Source organism: Anopheles gambiae, chromosome 3 (genome assembly GCF_943734735.2).
Source record: "Anopheles gambiae chromosome 3, idAnoGambNW_F1_1, whole genome shotgun sequence".
In the NCBI taxonomy this organism is placed as follows: Eukaryota; Metazoa; Arthropoda; class Insecta; order Diptera; family Culicidae; genus Anopheles; species Anopheles gambiae.
In genome coordinates this window covers 70,826,443-70,839,820 of record NC_064602.1, presented here as the reverse complement: position 1 = coordinate 70,839,820, position 13,378 = coordinate 70,826,443, and the positions used below count along the sequence as shown (strand labels likewise).

The 13,378-nt window shown below is 42.0% G+C and overlaps 1 protein-coding gene and 1 long non-coding RNA gene across 51 annotated transcripts in view; one reads left to right on the top strand and one right to left on the bottom strand.

The window, feature by feature from the left end:
• The window catches only part of LOC1271042 (single-stranded DNA-binding protein 3), a 38,056-nt gene that overhangs the window by 11,470 nt on the left and 13,208 nt on the right, over positions 1–13,378 (bottom strand). For 31 of the 50 annotated variants that reach the window (XM_061653731.1, XM_061653720.1, XM_061653739.1 and 28 more), the window contains 6 exons: positions 5,430–5,502; positions 5,054–5,200; positions 3,875–4,006; positions 2,385–2,483; positions 767–850; positions 633–681 (listed from right to left, as the gene is read on the bottom strand). In XM_061653731.1, the coding sequence (XP_061509715.1) occupies positions 633–681; positions 767–850; positions 2,385–2,483; positions 3,875–4,006; positions 5,054–5,200; positions 5,430–5,502 (584 nt within the window). The remainder of the gene's footprint in view (positions 1–632; positions 682–766; positions 851–2,384; positions 2,484–3,874; positions 4,007–5,053; positions 5,201–5,429; positions 5,503–13,378) is intronic. The other 19 variants (XM_061653750.1, XM_061653764.1, XM_061653758.1 and 16 more) reach the window with 1 other exon arrangement.
• LOC133392747 (uncharacterized) lies at positions 5,196–6,140 on the top strand. The gene is made up of 2 exons (XR_009765801.1): positions 5,196–5,594; positions 5,716–6,140. It is a non-coding gene; the product is annotated as an uncharacterized LOC133392747 (long non-coding RNA).

The following is a 13,378-nucleotide window of genomic DNA, read 5'->3' as shown; positions in this document are numbered from 1 at the left end:
GCGACTGCATAATTACTGGTGGAACAGAAAAACAAAAAACAACAGAGCAAACGAAAATTTTGTCTGCAAGCAGTTCAACAAAAGGCCTTGGGGTGGTGAGTTTTTTTAGGTTACGTATGATGTAGGAAAATGGGGCAAAAAAAGTAAACAAAACTAAACGCTTTTGGTTCGAATATTTGCTTTTCGATCACTTTTACGTAACAATGAATGTTTGTTTGGAAGTTATAGAGAGAGAAAGAAAGAGAGACTTGATAGGGAAGAAGGCGATAAAGAAAGTAAACACGATCTCCAAAAGCACGATCATTTCTGTATTGTTTTGCAATTAATAATCGGCATCAAAATCGTTACAATTATATTGATGATCTTAGTGTTTCATTTAGACAAATTCTAACTGTATGAAGTAAAGCGCGATACTACGGGGTGTTGTCTCGAGAGACAGGGAGGAAGAATAAAGGGCGGACAGGGCGGACCGGAGAGGATCATATCTAGTCGCTTCGGAGGGGGGTGTAAAATATCACTCTTTTATAATTGGTGGAGAGAAGAGTGTGTGTAATGTGGTACACTAAATGATCGTATCCATTTAAAACGCTACCGGACAATGAGGAAGGAATGGAGGCCCAGAATGATCTTACCTTGCCGCGTCGGATCCATACTATTTGGCATCATTGGTTGTCCGGGGGGCTAAAATGAAGAAGCGAATCATTTGTAAGTAAAACTGAAATTTGCATGCTAAGTTGAGCCGTGCGTAACACACGTCTATACTTACACCATTGAAATCGTTTCCAATTCCCTGCGGCATTCTCACTCCCGGCCTGGGTCCTGGTGGATATCGGGGGCCACCCATGAACGGCTGCAATTTAAACAAAACAAATGTTTTATTAAAAAGATTAGTTTGCGATCCAGCCGTAGCCCGTAATTGATAGCGATGATGTGATGAATGTTCCGGAAAAGATGGACAGAACCATTAATGCACTTATGAGCAAGACTAACTCCCTCGTAGTCATGTTGTTTAATGAGAAAATGGAGAGAGAAAGTATGACAAATTCGTTTGGATGTAGTTTTTGTTTTACATTCTATTTCCAACGTTTCTGTTTGATTAAATCAAATGTGTGCGTGTGTTTAATGATTCATAAGAATAGAGACTGGATGATAACAACAATTATTTTTCAGTAAAAAAAAAACAAACACAAATTTTATTTTATTTTATGATTAAGTGGAAATTGACATTTTATCATTAAAATTTTGAGCGAAGACGATGAAAAAGGACAATTTTTAACACACACGCGTAACATAAAACCCATAAACTATGAGGGTCGATAGAGGAAACAGACGAACAGGGGAACAACTAAAATTACACAACATTTAGGCATAGAAAAGGAGAGACAGAGCACTGGAAACACAAGCAGGCAAGAAAATGGTAAGGAAACGACAACTAATTCTTATAGCGTAACGCAACGTAACGCAATGTAACGCAACGTAACGCAACGTAACGATTGTTTAATTTTTAATGTTTGCTTGGGGTAACTGGAAAAAATGAACTCATATGCATATGTATGAGTGTGTTTGTGAGTGTGCCAATGTAGAAAATACTTAATTTACTACCAAAGAACAGAGATAGATAGATAGTTTGAACATTTATAGACACAGCACAACACACAACACGGAACACACATACGTTTGTGCATCATTCATTCTCAACAAAGAAACAGTTAAACACATACAGATTAAACACAACACAAAACGAGCGATACACATTGAACAAACAAACGAATGGACGAATTCCAAAACAATGGTTTCAAGACACCAAAACTGTGTACACAGGAAAAAAATAAATGGGATAACCACACCATATGATCAATGCGATGATGAGATGAGGGGGGAAGAGAGGGTGGAGTGAAATGTACAATGTTACACAACAAAATGATTCTTGTGAATTAGTACCAATGCAATAATGATAATCCAAGTGAGGGAGAGAGCAGTATTATGGACGACGAAGCATTGTCTGCAAATTGGCGGTTACATTACTCTCCCGGGCAAAAAGGGATCCTTCCATGAGGCAGCTTCCCCGATGTGCACATGCATGTGTTTTCTTTTGCGGTCATATCTCCCCTGTTCTATGTTTATTTTTTAGTGTCTTATATTAGACAAATTTTAAAAGCGTTTTGATTTTTATTCAAAGTGAATTCTACGATCATCTTCTATTGCCATTTTAAGGTAATTTTTATTCAGAGACACAACGACGATCTCTTTCCACTCTGACACTGATCCTTTTCTGCATGTCAGAAAGGACGGGGAACGATGCGGCGGGGAAGAGGGCTGGTTGGGAGTTGGACATTCGACGTAGTTTTTTGTTTTTGTTTGTTGTTTTGTTTTTAAATACTAACCTGACCGCTCATCAATTGTCCATGCGAGTTTGGAGGCTGTGGATGTGGGGACTGCTGACTACTAGGGTGTGAAGGTTGTGATGGCCTAATGGAGGAGTTCTGCAAAAATAATCAGTAATAACGACACACATTCACGAAAAGAGAAAGAAAAAGACACGAAACACGCAAAAAAGAGGGGAGGAGGAAGTGGGTGGGTGGGTGGTGGTGGGAAGAATTGGGAAACTAATAAAACACGCATCAATACAAGTAACGGACGTACCAGTGAGCGGGTAGAAAACCACACGCCCAATGGAAAATGCAAACACAACTGCTAAAATAGAACAAACAGAGGCACACAACACACCGAGAGAGGAGACCAACAAAACAAAATGCAACTCTCTACATTAAAATATTATAGGAAAACAAAAAAGAACAACCAAATAGAATAATTTGCATGCGGCTGAATCAAAAGTGACATTCGTATAAAAATAAATCGTTTGAAGGATAAAGTCAATAACGAAGCTTTGCAACTGTTGCAATTGAAACAGTATTTACAACAAAATATAACACAAAACAATATCTAATAAGATTCCAACCCATTAAATTTCAAACTCAAATGTTCAATAGGAAAGTGTAAAGCTATACGAGTTTAAGAGATATTTACAATATGATTCTAGTTGAAATCGCATTAAATTGAATATACCTTTCCTTATCTACTATGCAATCTATGAGTAAATACAATCAATTTACCGTTCAAATGAAAACGAAAAGAGGAAAATAGGAAATTTAAACACAACACAACGGGTGTTTCACTACACCATGCATATGAAAAAGGGAGCAATTTCCTTCACTGTACAGCAGCCCAATACAATTGTGCAAAAGACAGACGACCAATCGCCTTCTCACTCTCCCTCTCTCGCTATAGTAGATTCTAATAACAATAATAGTAAATGAAAAGCAGCAATAGGTGCAACCGATAGTGTTATATTGGACCACACCATAAATATGGTTTAGCGAATAAGCAACACACATACACTGCAAAGGGGGATCTACACTACTCTACAGCAGCACACCGTTATCATCCCTTGCCACAAACACACACACACACATATGGCACACAACGGGAAAGACGCGACTCCAGAACAACAAAAAAACACACACATATCGTAACGATATTTAATTTTGACTTTTTCTTCTTCAGTTTTAGTTCTTGTAATGTGTGTATGTGTGTGGATGTGTGGTGCACCTATATTGCACCTAGGAGTGTGTTGCAACCCTGCTAAGAATGATAGCGGTATTATAATGTATGTGTGAGTGAGTGAGACTGTGTATTTTCCATATGTCGTGAAAATGGTTATGGTGAACGGGCGCTCGCAAACGGGCGACGATATAGGGTGGCTGGTGGTTGGCTGGATGTTGGTGGTGGTGGTGGGATGGAGTAGAATGAACCCCCCCGGCCCTCATGAAATGGTGACTGGGGGAGGGGTGGAGAGGGGAGGGTGGCAACTTACCGGAAAGAAGCCTGAAGGTGCCATCGGGCCGCCGGGCATGCCTTCGTTTGGTGGTAACTGTCCCAGTGGGCTCGGTGCCGGGCCGGCATTGTGTGCTATTCCGTTCACTCCGTACCCTGAACTCACGAAACCCTAAAATGCGCCACAAAACACAGAAAATGGTTAGAACGAGCCGGGAAAGAGTGTGGCTGTGGAGAATGGAAGTTTGGAAATTTTCTTTTAAACAATTGCGGAATCCTCAAGGAAGTCGTCAACTACACGCGATCGAAGATCTTCGACAGCACCATACTGTGATGTTAAATTTTGATTTTTTTCCGAAATAAAGAGTAGTTCGCGATTGGACATCTCGGCAGACCACGAAACCCAGGCCGGAGTTATTTCACAATATTTGAACCATCTTGTAACAAAACCTCAGGACTACTCTCAAAATCCCTGGACATCAATTGGAGACCTCTAGAGGTATTTGAAAATTGAAAATTCGCTTGCCTGTCGCCCTCCAAAGGAGATCGTCCAAAAACTTATCGTCATTCTTTTGAACGCTTTCATCCTCAACTACACCAGTCGTCGTCATCTCTTCAACCCGAATGACCTCAATTGCAGCTCGACATGAACTCTACCGTTCCCGATGTGCAGCAGGGCTCAGAGCACACACTATTCGTGGGCTTTCGAAATCGCTGCACTACCGCGTCAACACAATAATAGTTTCCCCCTGTGTGTTTAGTCTCTCCTTCTCTCACACAGACACACACACAAACACTATCCACTATGTGTGTCTCGTCGCGGGCGGCCGGACGGGCGCGCTCCATTTCCAATCTTTTTCATTTCACACCGCGCCGTTACATCCATCTTTGCATTGGAGAAATTTACAGTTTTTCGTTCGCTTTTCCTAGCTTTCTAACGGTTGACCACCATCATCACCGCCGCTGCCGCACACAGGTAGTAGCACGAATGAACGAGAAAGCACATACAGCCCTGTGTAATATTAATGAATACAACGGGGGCCCAGTCGTGAAAACGTTACTATTGACGAACAACTTCCTAACGGGCCTAAAAAGACGGGAACTTACAACAGATTCCGCCTCCGGCAACAGATTCTAACACCGTGTGCTGTGTGTGTGTGTGCGTCAGAACGGTAGATCGTGAAGGTGGCAACTTAACTTCCCCCCAAAATATACTTACGTAGTCATGAAATGCTTTGGCCTCGGATGAATGCTCGCAGGTGTCCCGTCGCTCCGGTGCCGCACAGTAGAGATCCCAGAAGACACACCACCACGAATGCAGGAAGCCCGGTGGTTCGCCTAGTGTGATGTTTTTCTCCCATCGTATCTGATGCGACGACAGAGAGAGAGAGCGAAAAGAAACATTAAGGATCAAGAGGTAAATGGCAGCAACCGTCGAGATGCGTCGCCATCCGTCACTCTTCTGTGCTTGGATTTGGATCACAATCAAACGCACGAGACTTTCACAAAAATCCAGTGCATAAGTACGACCCGGTCACGACGATCACACATCACAACGTGTCTCATCTCATCTTCTTCGTCGCTGCTTTACTTACCTCCGATAAGAATGTTTGTGCTGCTTTCGATGCTCCTACGTGTAATAAATATTCATATACATAAAGTGCAATTCTGTGAGAGGGGAGAAAGAAAACGGAAAAGAATTAGTCAAACATCGAACGGTTGGAGAGAAATCGGCCGCTTAACTGTCGGTAAAGTAAGATGTAAGTCAACTACGAAAAAGGGTTACGAAAGGGTTGATGTGGCTACGGAGAGCTAGCTACAGCAGATCAACAGAAATCAACGCATTAAAACAATACATAATTATCCTTCGTTATCTCGCAGTTTCACGCATTTCGCGTCAAGTCTCTGGATGAGGAAGGAAGAGGTGCAGCACCACCGCCACCACCACACCTTCTCGATCGGACATTATCGATGGACGCGCTTTGGTGCCTGCCTGCCTGCGGAGCATCACCATCCAGACACAATCATCGTACTTCAGGGGAAGGTGGGATGATCATCAATCCCTTTTCCAGCTCAAAAAATCCCAATTAAAGGAGAAACACCCATCACACGTTGGCAGAGAAGGAGCCGCATCAACCCGCATCCGGAGCAACAGAGTACACTAACCATGGAACGATGGCTTCCTTCGCCGGAACGATTTACTGTCATCGTCTTCTTTGGACAGCACATCTCGAAGGACAATCGCTAAGACAAGCGCTCGTGTACAGGAACAAAAAACACTCTTTTGAAATGAGCGTGATGATCGATCAGAGTGACAAGGGATGTTTTTATAAAAGAAGATTGAGACAATTTCAACAGATCCAGGAAATGATTAAAAACGTTAGATCAAGACTGAACTATAATATAGCGAGAAAAATAACACATTCTAGTTAGTTAGTGTCTCCAACTGGTCTGCTCTTCTAAAGGCCGGATGTCTTGGTTCTATTTCAATACGGACCCATTCGAAGGAATAAGTTTTATTAAACCTGTATATGGGCCGTTACGTGACTGCCACTAGTCGTTGTCATCAAAAAGATGAATAAGTTAATTGATATCTATTTTAATTTTTTTTTAAATCACTACCACTATGTTAATGATGCTAAAAAGCTTCAATTTCAAAAGGCATTACATATATTAATTAATATCGAACATCAGAGCTTAAACAATCGAGTATGCCCTAAAATCCACCCAAAAATAGTAAATACTTTCCATAATTATACACACACATAGACACATGCATGTATGCATGGTACGATAACAATACATATATTAATTACATATATTAATTAATATCGAACATCAGAGCTTAAACAATCGAGTATGCCCTAAAATCCACCCAAAAATAGTAAATACTTTCCATAATTATACACACACATAGACACATGCATGTATGCATGGTACGATAACAATAACAAGCTTGATCGATTGTCTTCTAGGTCTTGTCATTGTTCAACACTTGTAAGCAAGGAAAAAAGCAGATAAAATTGCTCAACTGCCACGGGAATCGATCCGACGACTATCAGTATACAATGCCGAGCTGTCAAAACGCTCGACCATTCCACTAACCGGCAAAGGAAGCGCTAATGGCCTATAATAATGATAATGCACCTTATGCCCATTGTTCTGAATGAAAATGAGGCTTGTCACAATTGTTGAAAATGTTGGTTAAATAAAAACAAATTTTGTGAATAAAAATTGGCAAATGTGATAAAAAATGCATTCACAAGTATATGAACAAAATTCAAAAATATTTATTTAAGCTTCTAACCCAACAAAAAATGCTCCAAAAATGTATGATTTTACCATTTTACGTTTATTTCATCAAAAACCGCGATGCTGCTTTAAACAATCTCCACCTCTGCCACTAGTCTTAAGCTTAAAACGCGCCAGATTTTGAGTTACGTTGTCTACCGCTCACTGTGACGCGCGTCGTTAAGCCACTTCACTCCTACCATCACATCGCAGTCTACGCGCCTGGATCGCAAATCAGCTCGAGATGATCGGCCCCAGGAAGCCACACAGAGTTTGGTGGTGGAATTGGACGTGGCGCGCGATCGTCGCAATGAAAATGACGATCGGTCATCAAGAAAAAGCGGTCATACTCAGGCAGCAGCAGCACCAGCAACAAAAACCATCGCTAAGAAACCAGTCAATCTCCCAACAAAACCCGGAGAAGAACACGCAAGACATCGTGCCGTGCGCGCGCTCAAGACGAAGGGAGCAGCAGCAGCAAAGAGAAAAGTAAAACAGGTTTTTGGGCGATCTACGGAACGATGATACGTGACGGCAGCGGCGGACGGGTGGAAGGTTTTTGCTTTTATTTCGATACTCGATGCTGCTGCTGCTGCTGTGCTTGTTTTACGTACCCCACTGGCGATACGTAATATGGGTTTATTTTTGCACACTATCCGAGAAGCTTTCGCGTCTTATTTTTCGCGCCACAGTCTGGGCCCCACCAGAGCGAGTTCTTGTGCGCGTTTGTTGGAGGCGGTTGGTACTGCTACTGCTTCTCACCTGTGCATACACACTGTTATAACCCCCACAGGCGTACATAAAATGCTTCTATGTATACACAAACACACGCACAGTGGAGAAGAAACTCTTGGCATCCAATGAACCTCCTCCAAAAAAAAAAACCGCACGATCGAACATATTTGGAGGAGCCGAGAACTGGGTTTCAACATGTAAGCAGCAAACAAGCAAACTAACTGGAAAAAAATACATCGAAAACCGTATTTCTAGGAAACACAGCTATCTTGCGAACCGATTGCGCAGAACCGATAAAAAATGGGGCAATTTTTTTTGCGCTCAAAGTTCGAATTTGCCCTTCAACGGGTTGACTATTGGTGTTGCTCAACCACACAACCCACAAGGCTTTCTCCTATACTGTTGTTTATTTTAGTTATAATATTTAATAATGAAAGAGATCAAAATTTCAAGGACAGGATTTTTAACAGATTTTCATTGAAAATTGAACGTATTTTAGATATTTTACAGTCAACCAACAGCAACGCAATTGCATCTCCGCAGTTAGAAAAGTTCGTTCATAACATCGTCCACAGCAAATTGTTTATTATTCTTTCCCTCGTCACATATCTTGGGGTTTTACCGGATATGGGGTGACGGAAGGGTGTTCCGGGAGGGCGGGAGAGTGGCGCCGCTATTGCTTATCACACCGAAGGCCTTCTCCCTGTTGCTCTCTCGCGCAGCGATGTTGATAAGACGGGACCCGTCCACGGCTAACCAATAGCAACATCAGCATTATTAAACGCAAGCATAGAAGATATTAAGTACCTTCACTGCCCACCCCCTGCACTTTCATCGCTCGTCAAAGCTTCTCACACAAGCGTGCGCGGCTCGCCAAATCACGCGCTCGTCATTACGAACTTTAACGTCAAACGCTGTTGCTGGCGTACTCATTTCGACATGTGCATGTAATTGTGTGTGCGTGTGTGTGTGCTTGGAAAGCAGATAAGACAACTGGCCGCAATTCAGCGCCAGAGACCTTGAGGGGAAAAAAGGTCGGAGACATACACCTAACAGTATGGAGACATCTTGCCAGACAAAACGAACATTTCAAGTCTATATTAGATTAGCATGGGGCTAAATAATGCACAATCTTTAATTAAGCTAATGATCGTTTTTAAGCTCTAGACTAAATATTTACAATTGAATCGTATGTGCACACATTACTAAGAAAATCTGTTGACAGAATTAATCAGAGACACTCTCCCGCATATCATCATTGTCCGGGGTAAAGTGACCCATCAACGTGAATAATGAACCTTATTTTGTCCACACGCTGCACTTAATTAATGCAATAATTCTTATTAGCATAATTAATTACACATCCGTTTTGTTGTAGAGAAGTGCACGCTTTCAAAGTGTTTTCCTTCTCTGGGTGTGTGTTTGTTCTCAAGAATCTTTCTGGATTATTAATTAAGTGAAGTCATAGATATATGGTGGCATGAAAATAGCGTTGTTTCAAATCCATCCTTGTGTGTTTTATCGAGAATTGCAAGATAAAATGTTTCCTGAGAAAAACTACCACCTTCCTCCTATTGGATTAAATTGAGACTTGAACTCGTGACATGTGACACAACAAGTACCAAGTACCAATGGGTTTAGCACTGCACCACGAGGGCTCCACTGAATTGGAGCGTTATTAATCCGTTTTTAGTGACGAGTAAACATTTGACTTATCAGTTCCAATCGATACATTAAAAATGTCTGAGAACTGTCTAAAGATGAAAATTGCGAAAATTGCAAAATTTTCAAAGCAATCTAAACCACAAATAAATGCAAGAAGTTTCATCCTTACGCAAATTAATGCATACTAAAGTGATCCAGCGAGCATATGGACCTTAAGAGCTCACTTAAACATCAATTCTAGCTAACAAACATTTCTGTTTTAGAACGACTTTTTCATCTCGAATGATAAGCTTCCCTGCATTCCTCGCTAATGAATAATTAGAAACCCAGGGCCATCATTACACATATCTTCATCATTAACCCAGCCTATTTCCTTTCTAGTTGCGCCCTCCCGTTGGCCGATTACCGAGAATGATTACCGTAATTTTCGTTCTTTTCGCGCAAAAGCATGATCCAACGGAAGGAATGCTTTGCCGTCTAAACAAATCCACAATTCACCTTCTCCTCACCCACTCACGCCGCACAATCGAATCTCGGACCGGAACACCGCCGCCACACAATAACCAGCTGTGCAAAATAATGTTGGTAATGAGTAGAAGAGGGGAGGGGAGGGGGATCTTATCAGTTGTTTTGACGTTTTGCAACAACAACAACCACTAACTGGAAATTCCCGCCCTACACTTATCACTCTCTCTCTCTCTCTCTCTTTCTCGATAGTTGTTTCATTTAATTTTGAAAAGGGGTAGCTAACCACCAGCGATAGCAGTCATGGCAGCGACACATTTTCTATGCGAATTTTTTGTGCCCTTAATTTTCATTTCAAAACTACAAATATTTCTAAAAATGCATGTACCGTCTTTGAGCAAACAGTCACCATCAGAAACAGCATCAAATAAAATCGGCTCATAAAACGGGCTCTTCGCGCACCGCCGCCAAAAACGCATCTTCGCAAGCGCGAACTTTAATTGCATTAAAAAGAAAAATTCGCTACCATTCTTATTAAAGCTGCCCCCCTCCCGGCGACGGTGAAATGGCGATGATGATGATGATGATGATGGCGGTGGTGGCGGCTGCTGGCTCTGTCTACTAGCAGCACCACGCACCACCACATCACGTCGACAAAACGATGTTGTCCAAACAGCACATGCCTGTGTCTCTCGCTCTCTTTTTGCAAACTCCACATCCAACAAAACCAGCGAAAGAAATATTTGTCCAGCTCCCCGACTCTTCCTTTAGGGAGTAGGTCTCTCTACTCCTCTTCCATAACTACCCTACAAGCGCCCCATGTATATCATTCCGTTTCTCTAGGACACCGTGGAGAGCAAGAGCATCACTTCTGAACTCTCAACACCACCTCCTTTTCCTCTGCTGTTCCTTTTCCAACTTCCCGCGATCAGTGCCGTTGGTCCTTTGTGCAAGCATTCGTCAGGATGCGTCCTCGCTCTATGTGTCTGTGAGCACGGATGCCAGGATGTTTTCTCTCATATCTCGCTCTCTCCACTAAAAAACCACCCAAAAAAAAAAGCTTCAATTTCTCACAAATTCGGAGAGAGAGAGATTCGATGTGTTCTAGAGGAGAGCGGAGCATAGGTCTGTGCTATATACCCAGAGCGTAATATATGTACACCTTGAGAGCTGTGTATATACTCACAGAAGCGCACTAGACCATACCACCCTTCTCGAAGATGGAGGATGAGTCCATTTACGTCCATTTTTTTTTGGTACGGGAGAATCAGCCCTCTCCTGCTACGGCGCTGTACATAAAAGGACACTGGCGTGAAGATAGTTACAGCATAATTTATGTATTTTCCAGTCACTCACCGGCAGCACCAGTACACACTCACACCGTTTCGTGTGCGTGTGTGTTGTTTTGGGAGGTTGCCCGCTCCCTTCGCTCATTAACCCCAACACACCCCATGGTTGTCTCGTCGGGAAATGTGAGTTCCACGACATAGTTTTTCCGAGGCCGGTGACGAGCAGATGGGGCAACAATTAACAGAGATGGGGCAGAGCAGGAGCTGGGTGGGTTTTGGTGTGCCGACTGACTCCTGAAATGCTGCTCGCTCGGCTCACCAAACGGTCCCCCCGCCACAGATCTCTCGGCACAGGCTCGCGCGAGTAGGAAAGGTTATTCAATAACGCACAGGCAAATAAGCATACACATGTGGTGTGTGCTGTGGGTGGCTTGAGGGTGGATGGTAGAAGGAACACACACACACACACACCACTGGGCGTCGCGCGCGTACACAATCACAGATTTCTTCTTTGACAGCAGGGGAGGGCACACGCAGGAATACAAAAATATTGTGTGCGCGCTTATGCTCTGGTGGGAATCGATTCTCAAACAAGGGGGGGGGGCAGAAAGATGCGGATAGCAAGGACCTCCCAAAACCGTTCCCACACACCTCAACAATTCGCTGCAGGTTCTCTCGTGCTGCTACTCGTGTCTATTCTCCTCCTCTGTGCGATCAAAATCGGGAAATCGATCCATCAAAAGCTGCTGTTACTACACACACACGCACACATGCACGCAGGCGGCGGCGGAAAAGTTTCGTTCGGCAGGACTTTTCAGGAGCCAGCAGGTTTTTCTTCTGCGGGCAGGTTGGTTATTATCTTAAAACCCTGGGAACCGTGCAAATAGGGCGTGTAGTAGTCGCTTTAATTTTGTCAACAGAGCGCGATTGGATATTAGGTCAATTTTAGTATTTTGTAGAACCCATTAATTCTATGCTAGTTGCCAATTAACCAGTACAAAGCATTGGTGTTTGAACCCAGAAGAAAATTCTCAAAAAAAAGGAAACCCAAAAAGATCTTTACTCAATTAATTGATTTTTACTCAAAGCTATTCAAACATTGTTTAGCTTTTGGTGAGTCGACAGACGATTATTAGGATGGCCGTTAGGTCTAATGGTGTGGACGTGTCGGTTTTAACAATTCAAAGAGTTCAAAGAGTTGGTTGATTTTTCTTCTAGATCCCGATGGGAATGACACTTACTCTTTTTATTGTTATATTCGCTCTGCTCTGCTCTGGTATCTACTTGGGACGTTGGGACATCACTGATGACTGAATGATGTACACTGCCTCACATCAGCAGGGTAGTTACAATTCTGCCTGTGTGGTGGAGGACCTCGGTCCATACGAATCTTACCAAAGGATCCTCTTTCTAAGGTATTATGTACTATTCCTCGAAACTGGCTCAAAAGAGTAAAGCAGAACATTTCAGTCTGGTATAGCTCTATTTAAGACTAGCATGGCCACTCTAAGGTATCATTAACAACAACAACAATAATGACTCATTATTTGAAACAAATTCATTGAAATATATGTTTGCATTCAATACGGAACCATAGATAAGAAGTATATGTAATCAACATACTTGGAAAATAGGCCTAATGGTTTCGTAGTACAGTCTCTAGTACCAACTGCACAAAGGTATTCTTCTTGGTGCATATAAAACTGTGTTACTCCACACAGCAAGTTTTTATCATCCTGTTTCAGTAAAGTTTTTTTTTTTGTATTGAAAACGAGTCAGTAATTACTTATTATACTGAAATTCTGTGTTTTTCCATTATTTTCAAGAGTTTCACAAAAAAAGATACTGGATACGTTCATGTTTTAGCATAGTTCACAGAAAATTTAAAAAAAATTACATTCCATGGAATTTTAGAAAAAACAAAAATTACTAATATTTGCTATTTGTTATTTTTATTGAAAATGGAGCAATTAAAAATCCTATCAAATTGTTCTATCTGTCAGAACATCACAACAAATTATAACACGATGTCCACTTGTTGTTCGTAGTGTGCTAAAAAAGAGTCAACTTTTAATCGCTAACAACTTCTGAAAAATTAG